Here is a 20,965-nt window from a genome sequence, read left to right on the forward strand (position 1 = left end):
ACTTGACTCTAAGCAATTGCGAGCGCCCTTCCACAGTATCCCAATTTACCAACACTTACTCTCATCGTTCGCCCTCGTGACGAGGTTACACCTTCGCTGAATGCGCTTCATCGACGTCAGTTTCGAATTGCCTCCCAAGATGCCTTCCACCATTGATGCGCCTTCGATCCAGCACGGACGGTTGAGTCCTTCTCTCTATGGCCGGTGGGCGACTTTTTGGCCTGCTCGTCTCGGCGTCTGAGGTGCCAAGAACGCCGTTGCAGCTGATTGTCAGGACCGCACCTACCAAGCAGATTTCACGGCCACGATTGCTTGAGGTTTTCCACGAAACGAGCAGAGCGTCGCTTCAATTTTCTTTTTACTGTGATTTTCCATCGTGAGTCAAGTAATTGAACAAACACCAATGTTCTGCTTGGCGATTCAGCTCAGCCACGACCCACGTAGTCAGGTGACGTCACACCAAGTCGGTTGTCGGCTTCGCCGCGCTCAACACCCCTCTCTTCATGTACACGGAAAATTTCTCCTTACTTGCAGGATTTGGGCTGCGCATCTCAACGACATTCGCTGAATCACTCAATCGTCGACATCATGGCCTGGAAGGATCACTTGAAACGTCTCAAGAATGAGTTCGAAAACTTGATTTCGGAGCCCGGGGCTCAGAACCAACAACAGCAGCAGCAACAGCAGCCGGGCCAGCAACAATACGCACCACCGGTGCCACCGCCGCTGCCACAGCAGCAGCAGCCGGGACACGTTTACTGGCAGCCTCAGTTCCGACCTGACGTGCCCGTCTCTCAAGAATGGGACGCTAAGATTGGTAACGGGCCCGATGGTTGGGGTAACCAGGAATTGGAGCACTACACCGCCGAGCAGCAGAATGCCTTCCAGTAAGTCCGGGCTCATCGAGATATGAGAGGAAATGTCCATTAACGCGCACGAACAGCACAACGGATGGTAAGCTCGTGCTCCGGGCCATCGCAAACTGCTCCGCTCCCAGCCACGAGCAGAAATACACCTCTGCCCGTCTGGTGAGCAGACAGACGCTGGCGCGGGACCAGGGCGTCCTGACGGCGGTGATCCTATCCCCGTGCGCCGAGGGCATCTGGCCCGCCTTCTGGCTTCTCCCGCAGGAACCCTTCGCGTGGCCTACGGATGGAGAGGTCGACATCGCCGAGACCTGGAACGGCGACTGCGAGAACCACTCGTGTCTTCACTGGGGCCAGCACCACGAGCCGCAGAAGCATCGGGTTTTGGGGACCAAGATCCACGATATGCAGTACCGGCCCGTGAGGTACGACCTCGCATGGGTCCAGCCCGGTGGTCAGCCCGGGCAGGGACGGATGATTTGGTATATCGATGGCAGGCCGATCATGAAGGCGGAGATCCCGGAGGGCACGAGACCGATGAGGGATATGACGATCCTGTTGAACGTGGCGATGGGAGGCAATGTTTGCGGTGGGAGGACCCCGAGAGACGGGTACTACGATATGGTTGTGCATTCGCTGTTCATGGGCAGCGAGCCCGAATATGGTGGATGGCAGCGGTTTGAGGGTGATTGGGGTGCGACACCCCTTGGCAACACCTACTGAGCTTATTGATCGTGCTTTGGATGTCTACGACAAGCGATAGGATGATGAATGTCTCACGATCACGGCTGGGAAAGTTGATGTTCAGCTCCGATTCTTTTTGAGGACGGGATTGCAGCGCCAAACAAGTGGTATTTTCTTCCGACATAAACAATAGATACGCCCCTAGATGCTATGAGATCGGAAAACAAATCAACAGCTAAAATTATTCCCAGCTCATGCGGCAGACTTTGCCGCCCACTCTTCGGCCAGAGTCTTGTAATCCTCGGGGCCGTACGGGTCCGACGCCTCGGCGACCATGCCGTTCTTTCTGTAGATGTTCAAGCCCAAGTCACCGACCAGTTCATCGACGTACGGAATGGCGTCAAACACAAAGTCGGGGAACATGTCTCCGTGGCCGGCCGGATACCTCCACTTGCAGAACCGGTTGTGCAGCGCCGTCTCGTACCGCAGCTTCTCCATGGCCTTGGGGTCGGACTTGGCCTCGCGGACGGCCGGGAGCTTGTCGTGGAAGAAGGCGTCGATCCAGAGCGCCTGGGTGTTTGCGATGATGGCGGCGGTGATGTGCATGAGCACGCCGGCGAAGGCGACGTCGCGGTGCTCGAGGAACTTCTGCGAGGGCGGCGCCACGAAGCGGTACAGGGCGTAGGGCGTCAGCGGCGTGAAGGGGTTGACGGCCTCCTTGGTCGAGACGCCGCCGTTCTGCACTAGTGGGGTGAGCTTCTTGTTCTTCTGCGGCTGGTCCCGGAGGGCGGGCCACTTGCTGAAGATCTCCTTGTCGACCTTCTCGATCGTCTCCGCGGACGGGAAGCTGTCCGGCCCCGGGGCGTGGGGGATTCCGAGGTCCTTTTCGATACCGGCGGGGAGGAACTTGATGGGCTGGAACTGCTTCCATCCAGTCGCGCAGCAGAGGGCGTCTGACTCCAGCGCGAGGCCGTTGGAGAGGTGGACGGCCTTGGGAGAGAGCTTGACGATGTCGGCGATGTGGACGGAGACGATGCCGTCGCGGATGAGATCGAAGAAGTCGGTCTCGTAGTTGAGGATGGAGAGACTGGACGCGACGTGCTTGGCCTCGCACCAGGGCTTGAGCTTTTTGAGCTCCGGGTGGGAGTCGTACTTGTTGAGGGTGATGACGTCGTTGCCGAGGACGCTCCAGAAGTTGTTGACGATGCCGCGGCCGATGGCGGTGCCGTGGTAGAAGTTTCGCGTCTTGGTGTAGCCGTCGGCTGTACCCCAGGCGCAAGGGCTGAACCAAGTCAACGCTCGGGTGTGGACGAGCTTCTCGAGCCATTTCTTGAGGGGTGTCACGTATGGCGGTGCCATCCACACGGGACCGTGGCCGGATTCTGGAGAGGCTTAGTATGGTGTCGAGGAGAGTCGCAGGGTTTACGTACCTCTGATTACCCAGTTGACGGCGATGCCTTTGGTAGCATACGCATATACGAGATCCCAGGCGGATTTGGTGCCGCCAAACACAGTAACGCGCTTAGTGGTCTCGAGAGTACCGGCATTTTGGAGGAAGTCCTTTCCGTGGAAGATTGGCGCGCCGAAAGTATCTTGACCCTCGAAATCGGGCAAGAAGGCTTGCGAGGTCAAACCAGTCGCAACGACCAGCTTTTTGGTGAAGACCTGGGATTCTCTTCCGTCCTTTTCATTTCGAATATTCAGAACCCAGCCACCAGTCTCCTGGTGCTCCGCTGACAGAATCTTGTGCTGGAAACGGATCTTATCGTAAATACCAAAGTGCTGAGCGTACTTGGTGAGGTAGTTGTGAAGAACCTTCCCGGGAATGTGTTGTCCCGGAAGGATGCCGAAGGTCTCCGGGTCCATCTTGAAATCGGGGTACTCGTAGGTGCCGAGCATGTTGTTGCTCTTGAGACCCGGGTACAGCCGGTGCTCGGCCCACACGCCACCGGCCGTCGGCGACTGGTCGAAGACGGCCAGCTTGTTGTTCGGGTGAAGCTGATGGTGAGTCTTGGCCGCAGCCAGACCGTACCAGCCTGTCCAGCAAATTCAGTTTCAAATTTGACAACTTGGGAGATGTGAATACATACCGGCTCCAATAGCGGCAAAGTCAAGCGTCTCCATTGCGACGGATGGGTCTATGAGACGTGTGCGACTGTGACTGAGTTGATCCTGCGTTTCGGCACCAAAGTTCCAGCTTGAGCTTGACCAAAGGGGCAAAGTTGACGACAGAAAGGGAGATTGGGAAGTTGCCGCAGGATAAGAGACTGGAAATAACTCGGCGAGAAGAGTTGAACAGACGTAGAGAGTGTCTCGTCACGTAGACCTCGCCGACTCGGGGTTGACGCCGAAGATGTGGACCATCGGAACGAAGGGTCCTCTGGGTCTCAGTTCATCTGGTGTTGGTGCAGCCTACTTTGGAGACTGCGACGCTCGACCTCGAGAATGGAACCATGATTCGCCAGTCGTTGGGCATGTTCAGCCCCTTGTCGTATCCACATTGAGGACAGCTCCAGCCCTCCGAATCCAGACTGCCTGCCGAAGAACGTGGAAAAGGATCATCATTGACGACTTCCTTCGTGGAGCTCATGCGAGAGAGACCCTGGCATGGTGAAGCTGAAATCGGAGCTCCTCTGGAAGTGGTGCCCGAGAGGTCTCCAGCTGGGCTTTGGGCCAGGCTTCGATCATGACCGGATTCGTTCCCCGGAGAAGAGATCGAGACCCGCGGACGACTTGTGGGACTGCAGGGTCTTTGACTCGTGAGCCTTGACGGTATTCCCTCGAGAGTGCTGAAGTCCCCATCATCAAGATATCTGCCAGAAATGTCAATATCGAACGACGGGGAAATATGGGAGAGTCGCCGTGGCTGAAATTTTCCGCTGAACGACATGTAGTCGTGGAATAGAATTTTTGAAAAGCTCAAAAGCCAAGCAAAAGCCGTTGTGTTTCTGGGGGAATTCTTCAGCAAGACGCGCACTGCAACCCTTGATCCCTGTGATACGCTACTCCCAGAAAGGAAAGAGGACTTCGGTGAAAGGGGAGCTCCATTTCAACGACAACTGAAGAATCCCTTAAACGGAGTCTCCCTTGATCAGATCACAGGCCAAACGATCTGGCTGAAATCGCGCAAAGCAGACAATCTGTCTGTGCGAATGGAACCTTGGTGACCGAAGATGTACGTTGCCAAATTGTCTCGACCAACAAGCTTGTTACTTTGGTTCAATGGCACGACTTCTGGCGATGAAGGAAAAGCGCGCAACAAGGGCCGAACATTGGTGAGAGTTACGTGATTCGGGACCACGTGCTCTCAAACTTGGACAATCACCCCTTTCTGGCTCGAGGCATTCGCTCTCTCGGACTCTTAAGTGCCTGTCGCAGTAAATACTGTTGGTTCCGTCTGCAGGCCTTTCCGGAATTATATGACGAAGACCCCGGGCGTGATGCACATACAAGGCCCCCGCCCCCGTCTCCCCACCGCCGTGTTACGTTCACGAGTCAAGACGGCCTCATCCGTATCCGTCCGTTTCTCATCCGTTATCCGTCCTCATCCGAAGCTATTCGGAACAACTCAGAACGGTGTATATTGCTATCAAGCTTAGAAGATGCCCGTATGTTTCAACAACGGGTGAGAAAGACAAGAACGACAGCAGTAACCAGATGTATGAATGAACGTTAATTTAAATGAACTGCATTTCTGGCTGCTTGACTCTTGCTTTTCAACGTGAGACTTTAGGGATATGAGATTCAGATGCTGACGGATGAAGCAAAGGAAACCCATCTTTTGGAAATTGCCGAGGCGGAGCAACTTCCTGTTCCTGAAAGAATACGGAAACTCCTCGAATAGGATGCCAACTGTTGTGGAGGAAGCCGAGTCTACGGAGTCATGGATATCACCCTCGATGCCCTCCTGCGGCTAAGAAGCTGTCAGACATGCAGAAGCAGGATTCAGGTGTTTGATACCCATGTTGTATTCAGGTAAGGGCTCTGCATATCACCATCTAGCGGAGACGGATTGGTTGAATCCACCTCGTGTGGCCTCGAAAAGGTTTTTACGCGTAGGATCCATCTTCCGAACAAGACTTCGGAACTTCCGATCCAAAGTCCAACGCTGACTATATTCTTACCTACAAAACAACGACCCGCTTGAGTTGGGCTTGGGAATGAAAAGTCCACAAGGAGCCGCAACCTGGCCACACTCAATTTGGTTCTTCATGATTTGCAAGACTCAATGGTCACTGCCGGAAGGCCGGGCTCACTCCGACACATGGTGGTTGTGTAACCATCTCCGGCAATGATCATTGAGCCTTGCAGACCGTGAAGACTGCAGTCAGTGGCACAAGCCGAATGCTCCGCAACTCGTCATGGGTTTCCCTATGCACGCGTTCAAAAGCAGATGGCCAAGTCTGAAAAGGTTATCTCCCCCACACTTGCTCTCTTCACATCTTGGACAACTACGCAAGGTCTCACCTTTCTTGATGAAAGAAGAGAAATCTGACCGGGTCAACGTAGTATGCCGCTGCCCTCGAAGCCGGCTACTTGCTCCGGCTCAACACTCTAAGAGTCTAATAGTCTTAACCCCGTGTAACGGTGATCCGTTGTCCAAGCACCGGAAGTGCTCCCCTTTCGAACTCGTTCCCACATACCGTCCGTCCGCGCTATCGAAGGGAGTTCCACACTTTAGCACGGGGCAATGGGTCGTGATATTTCTGGAGCATGACCGGCGTTTACATCGGCACCCCTGATCGCATGCCCCGAAACCATTGACACCCAAAGCGTCGGTGATCTACATGGCTGCGCACTCGTTACCACGTTGCCAGCCTTCTAAAGAGAGTTCCCCCTCTGTGCTATATACTCTAGCATGGTCTGACCACCATGTGATTCCGGCGGGATCTTGCTTGCTCGCCCCCAATCCCCTTTGTACGCCCATGACAGACTTGGTGTCATGATACCAGCATGTCCGACTTCACCACAGAGGCGTTCACGCTTCTAGGCGTAGCGATTGGCGTCATTTTCCTAAGAACGTATGCACGAATTAGTGCCGTCGGCATCAAACATCTGCAGGCGGATGACTACCTTATGCTTCTCGTCGCAGTGAGTCCTCTCTACCAACTGATCCCCTCTTGTCTGCTGACGAGACGAACAACAGTGTACATACTCTGCCGAAACTGCCCTTGCGTACAGCGTCGGAGCGTACTGGCGCGGACTTGCCAACAATGGCATGACAGACGAGGAAAGAAGGAATCTTGACCCTAGCAGTGAGGAGTACATGATAAGGTACGAGATGGAGCATGCTGTATGCTCAATTTCTCGCGCTGACTCGGATACACAGGGTCAATGGATCGAAGACACAGATCGCGGGATGGATCACGTACAGTTGCTTGGTTCTTTGGCCGGCGAAGGCTGCGATGTGCACGTTCTACTTACGACTGACGGTAGGTATTCGCGGAACTATCTTCCAAAAAGGTCATGAACTGATAGAGACGTACAGGAAGGGCTCCATAACTACCACAAGCGCATCTACGCTGGGTTCATCCTGATTGTGGTCACCTGGCTGGCGGTGTTCTTGTCGATCATCTTCAGTTGTTATCCCATCCACAAGAATTGGCAGATAAACCCCGACCCCGGGAGTAAGTGCGGCATAAAACTCTATGAAACGCTCTGCTAATTCATGACTACACAGACTTTTGCCAACCGGCTATTTCCAAAATAAACATCCTTGTGACCGTGGTCCTCAACGTCCTAACCGACCTCTACCTCCTGAGCATACCGATTCCCATGTTGTGGACCTCGAAGCTACCCATGAGAAAGAAGCTGGGCCTCATCGTCCTATTCTCTGGAGGAATATTCGTAACGATGGCGGGTATTCTGCGTTGCGTTCTTATCATCAAGGACCCCGTCGGAGGCGCCCAACAAGCAGGATCATGGGCTGTCCGTGAGACATTCGTCGCAGTCGTCACGACAAATGTTCCGATGATCTTTCCCCTACTCCGAAAATGGCTCAGCCCCGTCTTCGGCACCATATCGAGCACTCTCTCCCGCACCGGGACCCGAAACCGATACGGCAACACGAAGCGGTCCGACCTACCGCAGCCCGGAAGTATCAAGCTCGACGACGTTGCCGACAGCAGAAACCGCAAGAAGGGGCGACCGCCGTTTAGCCAGTATCCGATCACCGAGTTCACGGTGTCGGGCAGCGAGGAGCATCTCAACTCACCGCAAGCCATGCCGCCGATGCCCATGTCTGGGGGCATTAGCAAGAATGTGGAAATCACGATCGAGGAGTCGAAGAGAGACAGTAGGAGACAACGAGGGGATGGATCAGAGAGCAGCCTCGAGAGGGGCGAGGCATACTATACTGTTGATGTTAATGGTTCAGGAGAAGGTGGAAACGGAATGCCGAGAACTAAAAGCCACCGAGAGAGTTTGAGGGGGGCATTTAATGCAGGAGGAAACAAGAAGAATGGGGACTACTTTTAGGTACTAATATCCACAGATTCCAAGCCGGGACGTCTGCAATGCCTCGGGCTGTTAATGACATCATGCTTAAAAGCAGTACACTCAGTGGAAAAGAGCTTGGAGTTCGGGGTCAGTCGACTTTTTATAATCTACTTGACTAACTGTGTGCAATCTTGAGACCAAAACAAACATATAGATATAGACAATGACAAGGAAAGCAGCTTTCTGCAACTATCTGACTCCGGCCATGATAACGAGCTCATCTTGATGTTGCAAAGCAAGGAGAGAACAGATCATTGAGTTATATGTTCCAATGAATTGAACCACCAGGACCACTTAGTCGCGATGCCACTCCCGGCAGTAGTGACACAGCTCTCCCTGCTCCTCTACGAACACACCCTCGTCGGTCTCTGCGTCGTTGAGGCAAATGCAACCTGTACATCTGCAGCGCTGCAGATTGGGGCCGTGACTGCCGTGAAAGAGTCGAATTCGGCCCCCAGATACTTCGACGTGTTCGTCCGAGCGGGTTGCACCGCTCCTTCGGAGTGTGATACGCGGAGCAGAAGGTGGCGGGAGCTGAGTGAAATTTCGGGGTCCAGACTCGTGAGCCGCTCTGTCGTGATCATTCCGCAGCTCTTCAAATACCCCGTGGGCAGGTGACCGCATGCCGCGGCTGAAGACGATCCTTGCTACCATACGACGCTCGAATTGACACTCACCGGGCTGGGATCTCTGGCGCGAAGGAGGAGGGGTTGGAATGCGGATCCATGAACCTTCCATCTCGAAAATATCCGGAGTTCTGGATGTAGATGTTCCAGGGTCTTGGGTGGTGTCTCGGACGCTTGGGGACGGATAGCCTCCGCTCTGAGTGCCTCGCGCTTCCTGGGATGGCGCCGTCGTTCCGCTGCTCGACGACGAGGAATGTTGGGTGCCGTCCTGACTATCAGGTGAGGGAAAGCAAGACTCCGACGGCGGATGACCAACGGGAACCATCATGTCGTTTTCAGGCGAGTAAGAGAAAGCGAAGGAGGGAGAGGGTTCTGAGAAGAGATTGTCCAGCGGACGGGGCGGCCTCAGTGGAGATTGGGGAGGCGAAGGCGACGAAGAGGCCGACTCATGCTGGACCGGCGGGAAAGGATTCGAAGTTGGAGAGGAGAGTTGAGGGTGGCGGTTGCGGCGGTGAGAGTACATTTTGTACAGGTTATGGGTTGATGTTGTCATAGAGGCTCAACAGATGGTGGTGGCTTTATAGCAGACAGGATGTTGATGACTTGCAACATGAAATTTGACCGAGAGATAAGACGTAATGAACTGCAAAATTTCCTCACTTATACGTGAAACTTTAGCCAAGTGATTCACTGATGACTGCTCCAGAATATGTCACGATCGCTGAATCAAGACGGAGTCCGAACGGGTTAGCAGGGACAAACATCTATCACATGAGTCCTCATCAGCAATGGCACTACTGAATTTTGTTATGTGTATTGGCAACAACATAAAAAATGGCCACAACTGAAAACACTTCCGTGTTACCTAGCACCAGAGAAGCGCGCAGTTTGCCGAGACTACCAAGCGCGAATCTAGCAAGCAGTAACATTTCTGCAGAATGATCATCAAATCTCTCCAAGTACCTTACGCGGCAAGAAGGACGGCCAAGAAATGTAATGTGGATGACCTCCTGCTTGAAACAACAGCAAAGACTACTCTCGGATTTTGCTTTGCTTGTGATGACCAAATCCGGGTACAGTCTCATGGTCGAGCTCGAAGTCGACCATGAAATCGCATTGAGAATCCGGATTATCGAGCTCGCTGGGATCAAATCTCATGCACTCGCGATACACCACCCTGACTCCCTCCGGCAGTTTCCGATCTCCGTACATGTTGTCTTCGATTTCCATGTAGGTTTCCTTGTGGAGGTTGAAAAAGGGGTGCGCTTGCGTCACGAAGTCGCCGATGGTGACCGGACCGCCGTCATCTCTCTTGATAACCAGCTCCGGATCTTCTCCCCGGCCATCGGAGTGTACGTTATCCGTTGCGAGTTGGTCGATACGTACAATCATTTCGGTAAGGCCGTAGTTTGTGGCGGGCTCGTCCGCCATTGGGTGGCCTTCGAAAGGTCGCCGTTCTGAGGTGAAGTCTTTGGCAACTTCGCACACCTCGACTTCGGAGATGTCCCCAAAGACTGGCCAGTAAAGAAGCGCTAGGCGATCTTCTCGGAGGACTGGTGGTTTTTCGTCTCCGGTGGATTGAGACTTGTTGTGCGCGGTGGAAATAGAGGATCCCATGATGTTCTGAATATTCTTAGTAGCCTCAATTTTGGTGCGAAGCCTGACAGTTCTGATTGATATGTATCGAATGATGACCTTCAAAACCTCGACGTTGGGAATTCCCTTTGTTTTATTAGTTCAACCTGGGAAGGCTAAGGAAGACAAGCTTATTCCCATGAACATAGCCACATACAGTAGCACACTGACGTACTAAGTTTCGCTAGCATTGGTGGCGTCTTGAAGAACTCTCCGCCCCTGGAAGAACAAAGAGCGCCAAGGTCTGTTTCGGGACGTAAACGGCGTTGTCAGGATGGAAAAGGTCACAGGGGCAGTGAAACATCACATTCCTCGAATCGCTTTTCTTACACGCATCTCTGGGTTCGGTGAACAACCATTGAACTGAGACTAGTGGCATTGAATACAGAAAAGACATAGCTGTCAGACGCCATGGAAATCTTTCGGTCTTTCGTTTACCCCGAGTGCTAGCGTGACAGAGTAGCTGGAACTCATGCCGGAACATACTCGTCGTCGTCTACTTCCTGAGCAACAGGATTGTATCTCCACCTACTCCAAGATGATTCTTGACTACCAGTGCCATTATTGGTAGTTGCAAAGATACCAATCAGTGTGCCTATTCTTCGTGATCAGCTCTCAGCTCGCGAATAAGACGATTTGCTTGTCGTCAGGCTCACATACCGATAAATCCGCCACTGGTTGCATCTGAGCTCGCCGTCCCCATTGTGATATTCCCAGCGCCACAAGGTGATGACGCGAGGAACTCGTAGTTGTCTGGATCGTTTGCCTTCACCGCGAGGCGGATAGGACATTCAGCCCAGTCTTGAGGTATCGATTCCAAGACGGTTTCTGGAACTGGCGCGGTCGGTCGACCGAACGTGGTAGCCGTCATTCGCAACTGCGGACTTTCTGACTCTTGCAGCTTCACAACACTCAAGTCGATGTGTTGCTGTTGGCTCAGGAATACCGTGATGCCGGCCTCTTCACCGACGTCCGTCGGATCAAAGGAAAGATCAGCGGAGAATTCGAACAAAGTGGCTGTTTGCCGTCTGCCGATGAAAGTGACTCCGTCTGCAGAATTGAAGCCATCGATAGGTCCCGTGAGATTACTCTGCGACGGTCTCAGACGCAGCGAGTTGTTCTCAGACACGGTGTATGTGTCCTCAACCTTGGACCGGAAGTGGACCAGATGACGCGGTAGAGAAGATCCCGGCTCGAAGTCAAGCTCGTCTGCACTGTCGATGAGGGGCCCCTTTCCCAGGCGCTCTGAGCTTTTCGGCAAGGGACCTTTCATAGTGCCGCGAACAGGGTCAAACACCGGCCACGAGTCCGCATCCCACGTCACGGCCGTCAAGGCAGTCTCTCTGCCCATGGGATAATTCTTCATATCGGGGCCTGAACGAGTTGTTAGTGCCACGGCCCACCAGTTTCCGTTGGCATCTGGGAATAAATCGGCGTGTCCAACCGACTGGAAGAGCTCATTGGATCCGCGGTTCGTCAGCACAGGATTGCCTTCGTAGCTTTCGTAGGGGCCGTAGATGTCTTTGGATCGTGCGATTGTCGCGGCGTGGTTGATACCGGCGCCGCCCTCAGCGATGAGGAGATAGAAATAGCCATCCTTTTTGTAGAAGTGCGGTCCCTCCGGGTTGTTGCCTCCCGCCCCTTTCCAGATCTCAACCTTCTGGCTGGCGTTGCCTGTTTCGATGTCGATGACGGAAAGATATATTCTTCCCCATCCCGTGGCCATATAGGCGGTTCCGTTGTCCCAGAAGAGATCTGGGTCGATGTGATTGCCTCCACCTGGGTTGGTGATGGTGTGTGGAATGCTCCATGAAGCATCGTTGAACGGGTCGTCCGCCTCAAAGAGGTAATTTCGAGCGGTCTCTCGCGGATTGTAAGTCACGTAAGTGACGATGACATAGAACTTTCCCTCTCGATAGCGGATGGTGGGAGCCCACACGCCACCTCGCGGGTTCCCATTGACAGAGGCGTGACCGGGAAGTTGCTCCCCGCGGTTGAGTACGTTGATAACATGCTCCCAGGATTGAAGATCTTTGCTGGCGTATATAGGCAAGCCCGGAAAGTTTAGAAACGATGACGTGACGCAAAAGGTCGTGTTGCCTTCTTCAGGGACGAAGACGCAGCTGGGGTCCGCATGCCACCCTGGGAAGACGGGGTTTTCGAAAGTGGTGTTGACATCGCGGCGTGTATGGAAACTAGCTTGACAGCTAGAAACCAGTAACGATATGATGGAAAGTGATTTGATGACGGCTGCGGCCATGTCGATAGTAACCACGCTTTGACATGTGTGGTTGACTGGTGTTCGTCATGTCATTGAGGTTGATCGGAGCCATATTTATGCCCTTGATCTTGGAAAACGAGGTTATTTGCATCGGCCCTTCCTCCGTGGCACAATGGCTTCGATTGACCATAAACGGCAATTGCGTCTGTGTTCTCAATGTTACTTCAGCACGTTTGGCGTGACTTGTGCCAAGAGGTTTACGTTGGACCTTGGCCGCGACCATGAGTGATTGGTGGGACAACTGCTTTCGCTACATCTTTGGTGCGAAGACTCAGTATGCCTGAACGGGTAATTGGCACCTTGTATTAACCGTTGACCAAATAGGATATCCTGTGCTTCTCGGCAAATGCGGGGAAAAGGCAGAAACTCATGATCAACATCTCACTTCGTGACTTTCCAGCCATAATCTTCATATAAATACGCCGTTTTTTCTCCATCTATGTACAGAGGTTGCCATCACCGCATCGACGTGGTTGTGGTGGAACAGGTCGTTTGGCCATTAAAGGATGTCCTGCCAGAGGACATTGCCTCAAAAATATCCCTCGCGTCCGGACCTTCTGTAGTATTTTATTAAGTTCGCCTTTGCATGTCTCTCTCGACTTCACATCTTGCCGGCACCTATTTCGTAGTCCGGGCTGCTCGTGGCCCTGTTGATAGGCTTCATCGGCACCTGGTCGTCCTCGATTTCGGCGTAGGATTCGAAGCCCTGAAGGCCGTATTTGGCGGCCAGCGGGCCGAGCTCGATCAGTCCTGCGATGATAATGCCGATACTGACTTCGATGGCAGACCAGTTGAAGACAGGAGCAGCGTCGGCTGCGGTACTCGTTAGTATTGTTCCCAGAAGTGAGCAATTCAGAGCACATACCGAGCTGATCCTTGGATCCCTTGAGCTTGACGAGTGCCACGAGACGGATGATATTTGCAATAGTCGCGCTTCAAATTCGTTAACAGGGATACGGTAACAGTCCGGAACAGAAACTTACAGAATTCCCAAACCGAAGATACCGTAAATGTACATCTTCAGTCTCGGGTTCAGCGCTCTGCCCTTCATCATGAACCATGGTGAAATCATCAATAATCCATCTAGGATCGCTGTGACGATGGACAACGCATAGCCCATGTACAGTTGTCCCACGAGCGGCAAGCACTTTCCCTTGGCTCCCGCCTCCAGCATTCTCCATGCGTAGTCGATCGGCTGGCACTGGACGAGCAAGTAGATGATGAACGCCAGGCTGATGGCGATGTCCATTGCGATGGATACCCAGAAAAGACCAGTGAGGACCCTCGAGCGCGACAGACGGATGAAGGTGAGGGCGATGCTGCCCTTCATGGCAGAGGTGAGGACCACATAGATGATCTCCAGGAAGAACAGCACTTTGAGTAAGGTGCGTAGTCCTTCGATGTTGGTGTCGGCGATCGAACCGCCCATGCCGCCTTGGACACCCAAAACGAGGAGACCGTAGAGTGCCCCGAACGCGCCCTATGAACATTAGGTTAGAAAGAGGAGACACTGGAGAAATCGCAGATGACACGCACCAGTGCTAACAGAAGCATGGCATCGTTGAGGCGTAGGGATTTTGTGATGAACATCCGAGTATAGACGCGCAGACCGACGAAAAAGGTGTTGAGGACCATCATGATCGCACCGACGACGAGCGTCACCATTCCCGCAGGAGCGATCGCCATTGTGATGGTATTGAAGGAGAGACCTTGACCGAGAGAAGCGTTTACCGAGAAGGAATGGGACAATGGTGATCAACACGCATCAATGTCCGCTCGTCAGGTAGATCATAAAAGAGCTGGTATGAAAGTTGAAATATGCAGGACGGTTGGCGATATCGCGTCAATGGGGAATTTAGGCGCTCCTATGAAAGGAAATGGACGAGATGAATCCAAGGCAAACACAAATCACCGCACGAGCACTGGCCAGCGATCTGCCACAGACATCCGCGGCACCGTCACCCGATTGGCAGGACAGTATTCGTATTAGAGTGTGAGATGGTTTTGGAGGCTCGCATGGTTTCGTGGGGTGTTTCAGAGTTTTGTCATGGGAAGTGTCATGGGAAGTTGTGAAGCCCAAAATCCGATGTCAAGTCAGGACGAAGCTGGGGTAGGCCAGATAGCAACACGTCTATCAAAAGGCGATACCGAAAACAAGGATTACCTACACAGTTCACAGGAGGTGCGGGCCGATGCGGTGCAGCCGAAGGGACAGGAGTTCCAGCGACGTCGCTAGCAGCGGCGAGCGCACGGTAATCTTGATCCGTGTTCGTGTTATTCGTATTGTGCGTCGACGACATTGTCAGTGCGGGGCTGTTGGTGGCGGCAATGGGCGTTGACAAGAAACAATCTGGACGAATGATTTAGCATCGAGTCAAGCCACCCTTCTGGCTCGTATTCTAGTTCAATATTGGGGAGATTAGCGATGTTTCACTACCATACGTAGCTTCTTTGACGGGTGGGAAACCAGCAACGATGCAATATCACTGGCTACTCGCTATGGCGTCGAGCTAAAGAGAATAGTTATAATTATCTGATGGCACCGCTGCAACACCTTAATATCCACGCTGAAATAAGGTGCGAGGACATGTTTATCGAGTCATCAGCCTAGTGCTTCATCCTTCGATAGGCTGAGTGTTGTCGAATCCTGGGGTAAACGTTAAGTGCATGATCATATGTACAGAACAAAGACTTCTTTCATCAAGAAAACGTTTCCGCGCCTTTACCTCCCGAGTCTCTGTTGAGATCGTGGCTTGCCAATATCGGTGTTATGTCGACGTGGGCTTTGCAATTACGAGTTGAAAGGGACAGGGGGTGCGGCGTGGCTACATGTAAGAAACAGACACAGCTGTCTTAGTATTTGGTGAATGTGGAACGCATCGTTTCAAAACCTAGTTGTTTGGGGCCGGTATTGATAGACAATGGTGTCAAGGCCATCATTAACACCGGGTGTTTCCATTTCCCGTGCCCAAAAACATGCTAGATCTAGGAAGATTTCCATGGTAGAAGAAGGACTTGAGACGCTTAAATATGAATGCCACAGGTATACCGCGTAAACAGGGATAACAGAGCACACCAAGGAAGGATGAAAACATGATGGCTGAATGAAATTTGACTGCGGTTTCCCTGTAAGAGATCGCAAATGAATATGAATTCCCTATGTGAGTCGTGGTGGAACTATTCCCCAGATGAGCTACGGGCGAATTGGCTGGAGAAAAGAAAGACCAATCGTCTGTGTTTGCCTGCTTTTGTATCATTCGTTGAGAGGTGCAAGCCACTCAGACACACACATATATAGATGTAGAATTTGACACGTCAACAGGGGTTGAAACCTCTTGAGGAAACACCACCCACAACGGATGAAGACGAAGATTTCTTTTGGAAAATAAGACCAAGCATTAACGCTCCTTCTGAAGCTTAGGAAGTCACGCAGCATATCGCAGTCGAGATCATTACCGCAAAACGCCATCGTCAGCCGTTTCCGTCCGGGAAGTATTCCACGGGAATATTCAAGTCCACCACCCTGTTTCTGCTCCTTCGCGGATAATTCTGCGACCTGCACACCTGCTAACCTGCTGATTGTCCAGACTCTTCATCGGAATGAGACGCACACAGCCATGTCTTTGACACTTCTGATCCTGACCTCAAACTCGAGGCGGACACCCATGAGCTGGCCTTTTCCCAGCATTGGAATCCGCATTTGGGGCTGCAGACACGAAAACATGTATAAAGCCAGAAAATGTCATGTTTTTCATGTGGTAAGACCATGTAATGTAATTGTTTCAGGAACTCTTTCTTCGACTGGTATTATCGTTGGGGCCCATGGTGCTTTCTCACACGAGCACTTGAGTTGTAATGGCTTGGATTGCTGACCTTCAAGCCGTGTTACAGCTGAATATCCTGTATGCATAAGCCAGGAACAGTCTTGAAAGATGATGTAAAAGAGAGAAAAAATGATCTCCAGGACGCAGAAGTTCGCTGCTCGTTGCGCTCATGTCTGAGCAAAGACTGCTGTTCGATGCCAGCTCCAATGGACAACGCGAGCTGCCCCGAGTTGCGTCCGGAAGCCATGACCAAGAGATCTTTATCTCTGGGGATTTATGAGGAAAGGTTCGAAGTCCTCTTTTAAATATCATTTAAAGAAGCCTTGGCCTCGATGAATCAGACATACATCACACGATGGTAACATTTTCGGTTACATCTGTGTTTAGCATCTTCGAGAGGGCAGGACGATGTACAAGGAAGTTCAATATGGAGAGGCTCGCTCGAAGAAAATGGAGACAAATAGTCCATCGCCTGCACAGAAAAGGCTCCTCTATAAAGCCGTCAGATTCATGTCAGAGTAGCAGCAGCAGCAACAACAGCGGGATTCCTGTTGTGGATCGCGTTGATTGCTATATTGCTTGCGGATCTTCTTGACATAATCTAATTAAGCACTGGATTGGGTGAAGAAAGATACGAGAATGTCCACGCGGTATTGAAACTGAATACAAATGAATAAGCCACGGATACCGATGACGGAAGGGAAAATTGCGTGACAACGACCGCTTGCCACGTCGTCGAGGTCAGAGTCACGCGTTACATCAGGAGACGGGACCTGACTGACCTCGAAATCCAAACAGACTGAAATTGTCTACATCCCGCTCCACCAATCTGCCCACAGTGTGCGCGTGGTTCACTTGGTTGCTGAAGTCCACTGTTCTCTAGGGCCTCATTTATACGTTATTCACTGCCGAAGCACTTTCTGCACAGATTCAACCAGCTCACAAAACCATTCTCCTTACTCATATCGAAAACCCTAGATGACTCACCCACAACCGTCAAGCATCACCAACCCGAACTCGCCACCCCGGCCGCGCCTCAACCCGGGAACCACCTCGCCCCACAACTCCGCCACCGTACGACCGCGCACTCCGCCCCACATCGGCCCGGAGCCCTCGAAAATGACGTCACACAGCCCCGAGTTCAAAAAGGTCAGGTTATCCCGAGTTGAACCCAACGCCTCAAGCGACGGGTATGACATAGATTGCAAGGCACAAGGCTCTTCCCGTAAGCCATGATCTTCGAGCATGGACCAGAGCTGTTGCATGGTACGGTAGCTGCGGCCGGAATAATGATGGGATTTATTGATCACATGCGCAGTTTCTGTGTCTTCAATACATTGAAGGCCGCGGGGGGGATTTACTTCTTACCCCTGAGTCACCGTCATTGTCAGAATTAGAGGAGCAATTGTCAGAAGGCCTAGTCAATTTCTCAAGTATGCACAGAATAGACAATATGATTACCAAAAAACGAAGGCCGTTCCATCGCGTAAACTCGGTTGTACCGTCCGAGATGCCAAAAAAGTTGCCGGTATATGATCGCTGTCATGATGCATGCACACCCCCTCTCCAATGCAACGCTATGCTCACACACATTCTATGCCTCGTTCACTTCCTTCCTCGCTCTACCGCGTTGTCCGCGAACCGGATTCCTCTCTTCGCGGGAGGAACTCTCTCTCCGCCTTCGTCGTCGGAGTCGTCTCCCCCACCCGAGCCTAGCGCGGCCTCTCTACGACGGCGCTCGGCGGGCGTCTCGCCCGTGTCTTCGTCTTCCTGATCCGCCAGGACAGCTAACCTACGCTGTCTCTCGACGGCCGTCTCTTCCTCATCGACGTCTTGTGATCCGCGTACTGGCGCCTGAGCTGGACCGGTGTCCCCGCGCTTTGGCGACCGGGACTGTTTCTCTAATGAGGCGCTGCCGATCTTGATGGTTGGGATGTCCGCCGGCGACGGCACGTCGCCCTTCGCAATCGACTTCACGCGCTGAGATGCAGACGACTGATCCACAACCTCGCGGCGGGTCTTGGCATCGAGCTTCTGCACTTCTCGGATAAAGTCCTCCTTCGTCATGCGTTGGCCCACACCGCCAATTGTGAATCTGATGTGTCTGTCGTCCTCCTTCTGCTCCTCTACCACTTTCTTCTTCGGCTTCTCGCTGTCGCCACCTCTGAAGATGCCTTGCCATCCAGACTTCGCGGACGGCTTGGCGGCAGCGGCCGTACTCGACTCGCCTTGAGTAGCAGCCTCGGCGGCTGCCTTTTCGGAGGCCTTCAATAAACCGCCCATGCCAAGATACTTGAGACTTTGCTGTGTTATACCTCCAATCTCTTTCCCGGTCTTGGTAGACGGCAATTCGTATGTCTTGATAACTTCGCCGTCTTCATCTTCAACAATGACCTGCAAGAACGTTAGCGTGTGTCAATCAATTGTTGACGACTCGTCACTTACAGTGTTACCAAACTGGAATGCGCGGGCGGGCTCGTGTCTTCGTTCAGATTTGCTCTTCTCCTTGCGCTTTTCCACCTCTTGAGTGTAGACGTCCTCCACCTTGCGCTTGAACGAATCCAGGGTCCAGTTGAACTTTTCGCCCTGGCTTGCCTTGGCGGCCACAGCGGCCAGGTCCGTTTGAACCGGCTTGCCATCATTGCCTGATGGCCTGTCTTCAGATCGCTCTACTGTCAAGACATCACCATCCTCATTCTCAACAACCAGATTGTCTCCCTCCTCATAAATCTGGATCTTGGGCGGCGTCTGGGTCCTGCTGGAGCTATCCTCGGGAGATGGAGTGATCTCGTCGTCTTTCTCGGGATCTCTTTCGCGGCCTCTCTCGGAGTCACGTCTGTGGGGCGTCGGGGCATTCTCGTTTTCGGGTGACGAGGGGTCCTTCTCGTTGAGCAGTGGTTCGCGCCTGGCAGGGAAAATAGCAGACTGAGAAACAGGTCCGCCAGGCCCAAGGCCATCTTCCCACTTTCTGCTCTTGCGGCGGCTCCGAGACGTCGATCGTCCCCTGTGCTTCGATCCTTCCTCGTCTTTCTGACGACGCAAAAATGCGCCGGGAAAGCCCACGGGAGGCAAAGTGCCAGGAGGGAAGTCGGGCATCTTTAGATCTTCTCCGTCAGTGTCAGACATGGTGCGGGCTTGCGATCGGGACTGCGATGAGATTCTTGGCAGGCGGTTCATCCAGGTAGGTCCATCTTCGGGTGCGGTGGTGTAGGACATGGTGATTGTCAAGGTGTTGATGCGCTTTCCGAGGGTAAAAACGGCGACTGAAGAACCGTGGACAATGATGGACGAGATGACCAGGAAGGTCACAATTGGCCAGATGACTGCGACAAGGGTTCGATGCTCAATCTCATCCGGCGGTGTATCTGAGAGCGGCACCACCGTTTCCCACTGCAGCTCGGCGCGGGCGAGAATCGCAACGAAGATGGCGCCTACACCGATGGGACCGAAGTGACCGGCGAAGACGGCCTCGCGCCATGTCTTGATGTCCGGTATGAATGGCTTCAACATCAGCATGGCGGGAATGCGGCGGAACAGGATGACAAAAATGGCAATCACAACCAAGCGCCAGGGAGTGAGACCCTCGGCGACGTTGTTGTACTGCTCCCAGGGGATAATAGTCCCGAGGAAGACAAAATAGGCCAGGTTGATAAGCAAGTCGATGACGTTGGAAACGTGGGATTCTTCCGTTTTGTTGGAGAACCAACCGTCATTTGAGAAGCCGACACCGGCTGCGAAACCGACCAGCAAATCGTCCAGCCCGAGCAGGCTGCCGGCGCCAGCACAAAAGAGTGCAAGGACGAAGTAGAAGACGAGAAAGCTCTCACGGTCGATGAGGTCATGTTTTTCGGCATACTTGATGCCGTGGCGCGCGATGTAGCCGACGAGGAAACCGAAGATTGCGCCGAAAATGCATTCGTAGAGAATGGTGTAGACGACCCAGTGGTAAACGGTCTTCTTGGCATCCATGTGCTCCTGGATGAGGTAGATCCCGAGATAGACGAAAGGGAAGGCCATGCCGTCGTTGCACCCCGACTCGGCAGAAAGGACGTCTCGCAAGTGCTTGGGGACGCGCTTGGCAAACTTGCCCTTGCCGACAACGGAGGAAGCCAAAACAGGGTCAGTGGCAGTGACGCAAGCCGCGACGACCAGACTCTCGAGCCAGTTCAGAGGTTCGATCATCCACCAGATGAACAAGCTCACAATGAGCCAGCCGAAGGTCATGACGGGGATCAGCAGCAGAGTGACGGACCTCCAGTGCTTCTCCATGTAAAACTTGGGCAATTCGACGCCAACGGCGAAACATTGAACGACGAGGACGATGCGGGAGAATTCGATGGTGACGAGGTCGACATTGCCCCAGCTTTTTGGGTCGATCAGGTTCGCTGCGTGAGGACCGAAGATGATACCACAGATGGTCGCGACTGTGGCCTCGCCGATGTACATGCGCTCCTTGATAATGGTGGAGCAAAGCATGAAAAGGGTGGTGAAGCCGCCGAGGATGATGTACACCAAGTGCGGCTTGGTGATGGAAAGGTGATCCCAGGCCAT

General features: G+C 53.0%; 7 protein-coding genes across 7 annotated transcripts; 2 read left to right on the plus strand and 5 right to left on the minus strand.

Annotated features, from left to right (window-relative positions):
* Positions 1-588: 588 nt before the first annotated feature.
* On the plus strand, positions 589-1,589 carry CkaCkLH20_04532 (uncharacterized protein; the record flags this gene model as incomplete). The annotated part of the gene is made up of 2 exons (XM_038887251.1): positions 589-887; positions 944-1,589. 2 exons carry the CDS (start codon positions 589-591, stop codon positions 1,587-1,589), a joined length of 945 nt encoding a protein of 314 aa, XP_038747417.1.
* Positions 1,590-1,802: 213 nt separating this feature from the next.
* CkaCkLH20_04533 (flavin-binding monooxygenase-like protein) lies at positions 1,803-3,674 on the minus strand (the record flags this gene model as incomplete). The annotated part of the gene is made up of 3 exons (XM_038887252.1): positions 1,803-2,932; positions 2,981-3,586; positions 3,641-3,674. The coding sequence occupies 3 exons, from the start codon at positions 3,672-3,674 to the stop codon at positions 1,803-1,805; spliced, it is 1,770 nt and encodes a 589-aa protein (XP_038747418.1).
* A 2,829-nt stretch (positions 3,675-6,503) lies between these two features.
* Positions 6,504-8,027, plus strand: CkaCkLH20_04534 (uncharacterized protein; the record flags this gene model as incomplete). Its single annotated transcript, XM_038887253.1, has 5 exons — positions 6,504-6,641; positions 6,697-6,824; positions 6,880-6,982; positions 7,039-7,177; positions 7,231-8,027. 5 exons carry the CDS (start codon positions 6,504-6,506, stop codon positions 8,025-8,027), a joined length of 1,305 nt encoding a protein of 434 aa, XP_038747419.1.
* Positions 8,028-9,706: 1,679 nt separating this feature from the next.
* CkaCkLH20_04535 (uncharacterized protein) lies at positions 9,707-10,291 on the minus strand (the record flags this gene model as incomplete). Its single annotated transcript, XM_038887254.1, has 1 exon — positions 9,707-10,291. One exon carries the CDS (start codon positions 10,289-10,291, stop codon positions 9,707-9,709), a length of 585 nt encoding a protein of 194 aa, XP_038747420.1.
* Positions 10,292-10,961: 670 nt separating this feature from the next.
* On the minus strand, positions 10,962-12,569 carry CkaCkLH20_04536 (xylosidase arabinofuranosidase; the record flags this gene model as incomplete). The annotated part of the gene is made up of 1 exon (XM_038887255.1): positions 10,962-12,569. The coding sequence occupies one exon, from the start codon at positions 12,567-12,569 to the stop codon at positions 10,962-10,964; it is 1,608 nt and encodes a 535-aa protein (XP_038747421.1).
* A 622-nt stretch (positions 12,570-13,191) lies between these two features.
* On the minus strand, positions 13,192-14,276 carry CkaCkLH20_04537 (uncharacterized protein; the record flags this gene model as incomplete). Its single annotated transcript, XM_038887256.1, has 4 exons — positions 13,192-13,403; positions 13,456-13,523; positions 13,574-14,070; positions 14,127-14,276. 4 exons carry the CDS (start codon positions 14,274-14,276, stop codon positions 13,192-13,194), a joined length of 927 nt encoding a protein of 308 aa, XP_038747422.1.
* Positions 14,277-18,019: 3,743 nt separating this feature from the next.
* Positions 18,020-20,965, minus strand: CkaCkLH20_04538 (na(+) h(+) antiporter; the record flags this gene model as incomplete). The annotated part of the gene is made up of 2 exons (XM_038887257.1): positions 18,020-18,808; positions 18,860-20,965. The coding sequence occupies 2 exons, from the start codon at positions 20,963-20,965 to the stop codon at positions 18,020-18,022; spliced, it is 2,895 nt and encodes a 964-aa protein (XP_038747423.1).

The sequence above is a fragment of the Colletotrichum karsti genome (genome assembly GCF_011947395.1).
Source record: "Colletotrichum karsti strain CkLH20 chromosome Unknown Scaffold12, whole genome shotgun sequence".
NCBI classification, from domain to species: Eukaryota; Fungi; Ascomycota; class Sordariomycetes; order Glomerellales; family Glomerellaceae; genus Colletotrichum; species Colletotrichum karsti.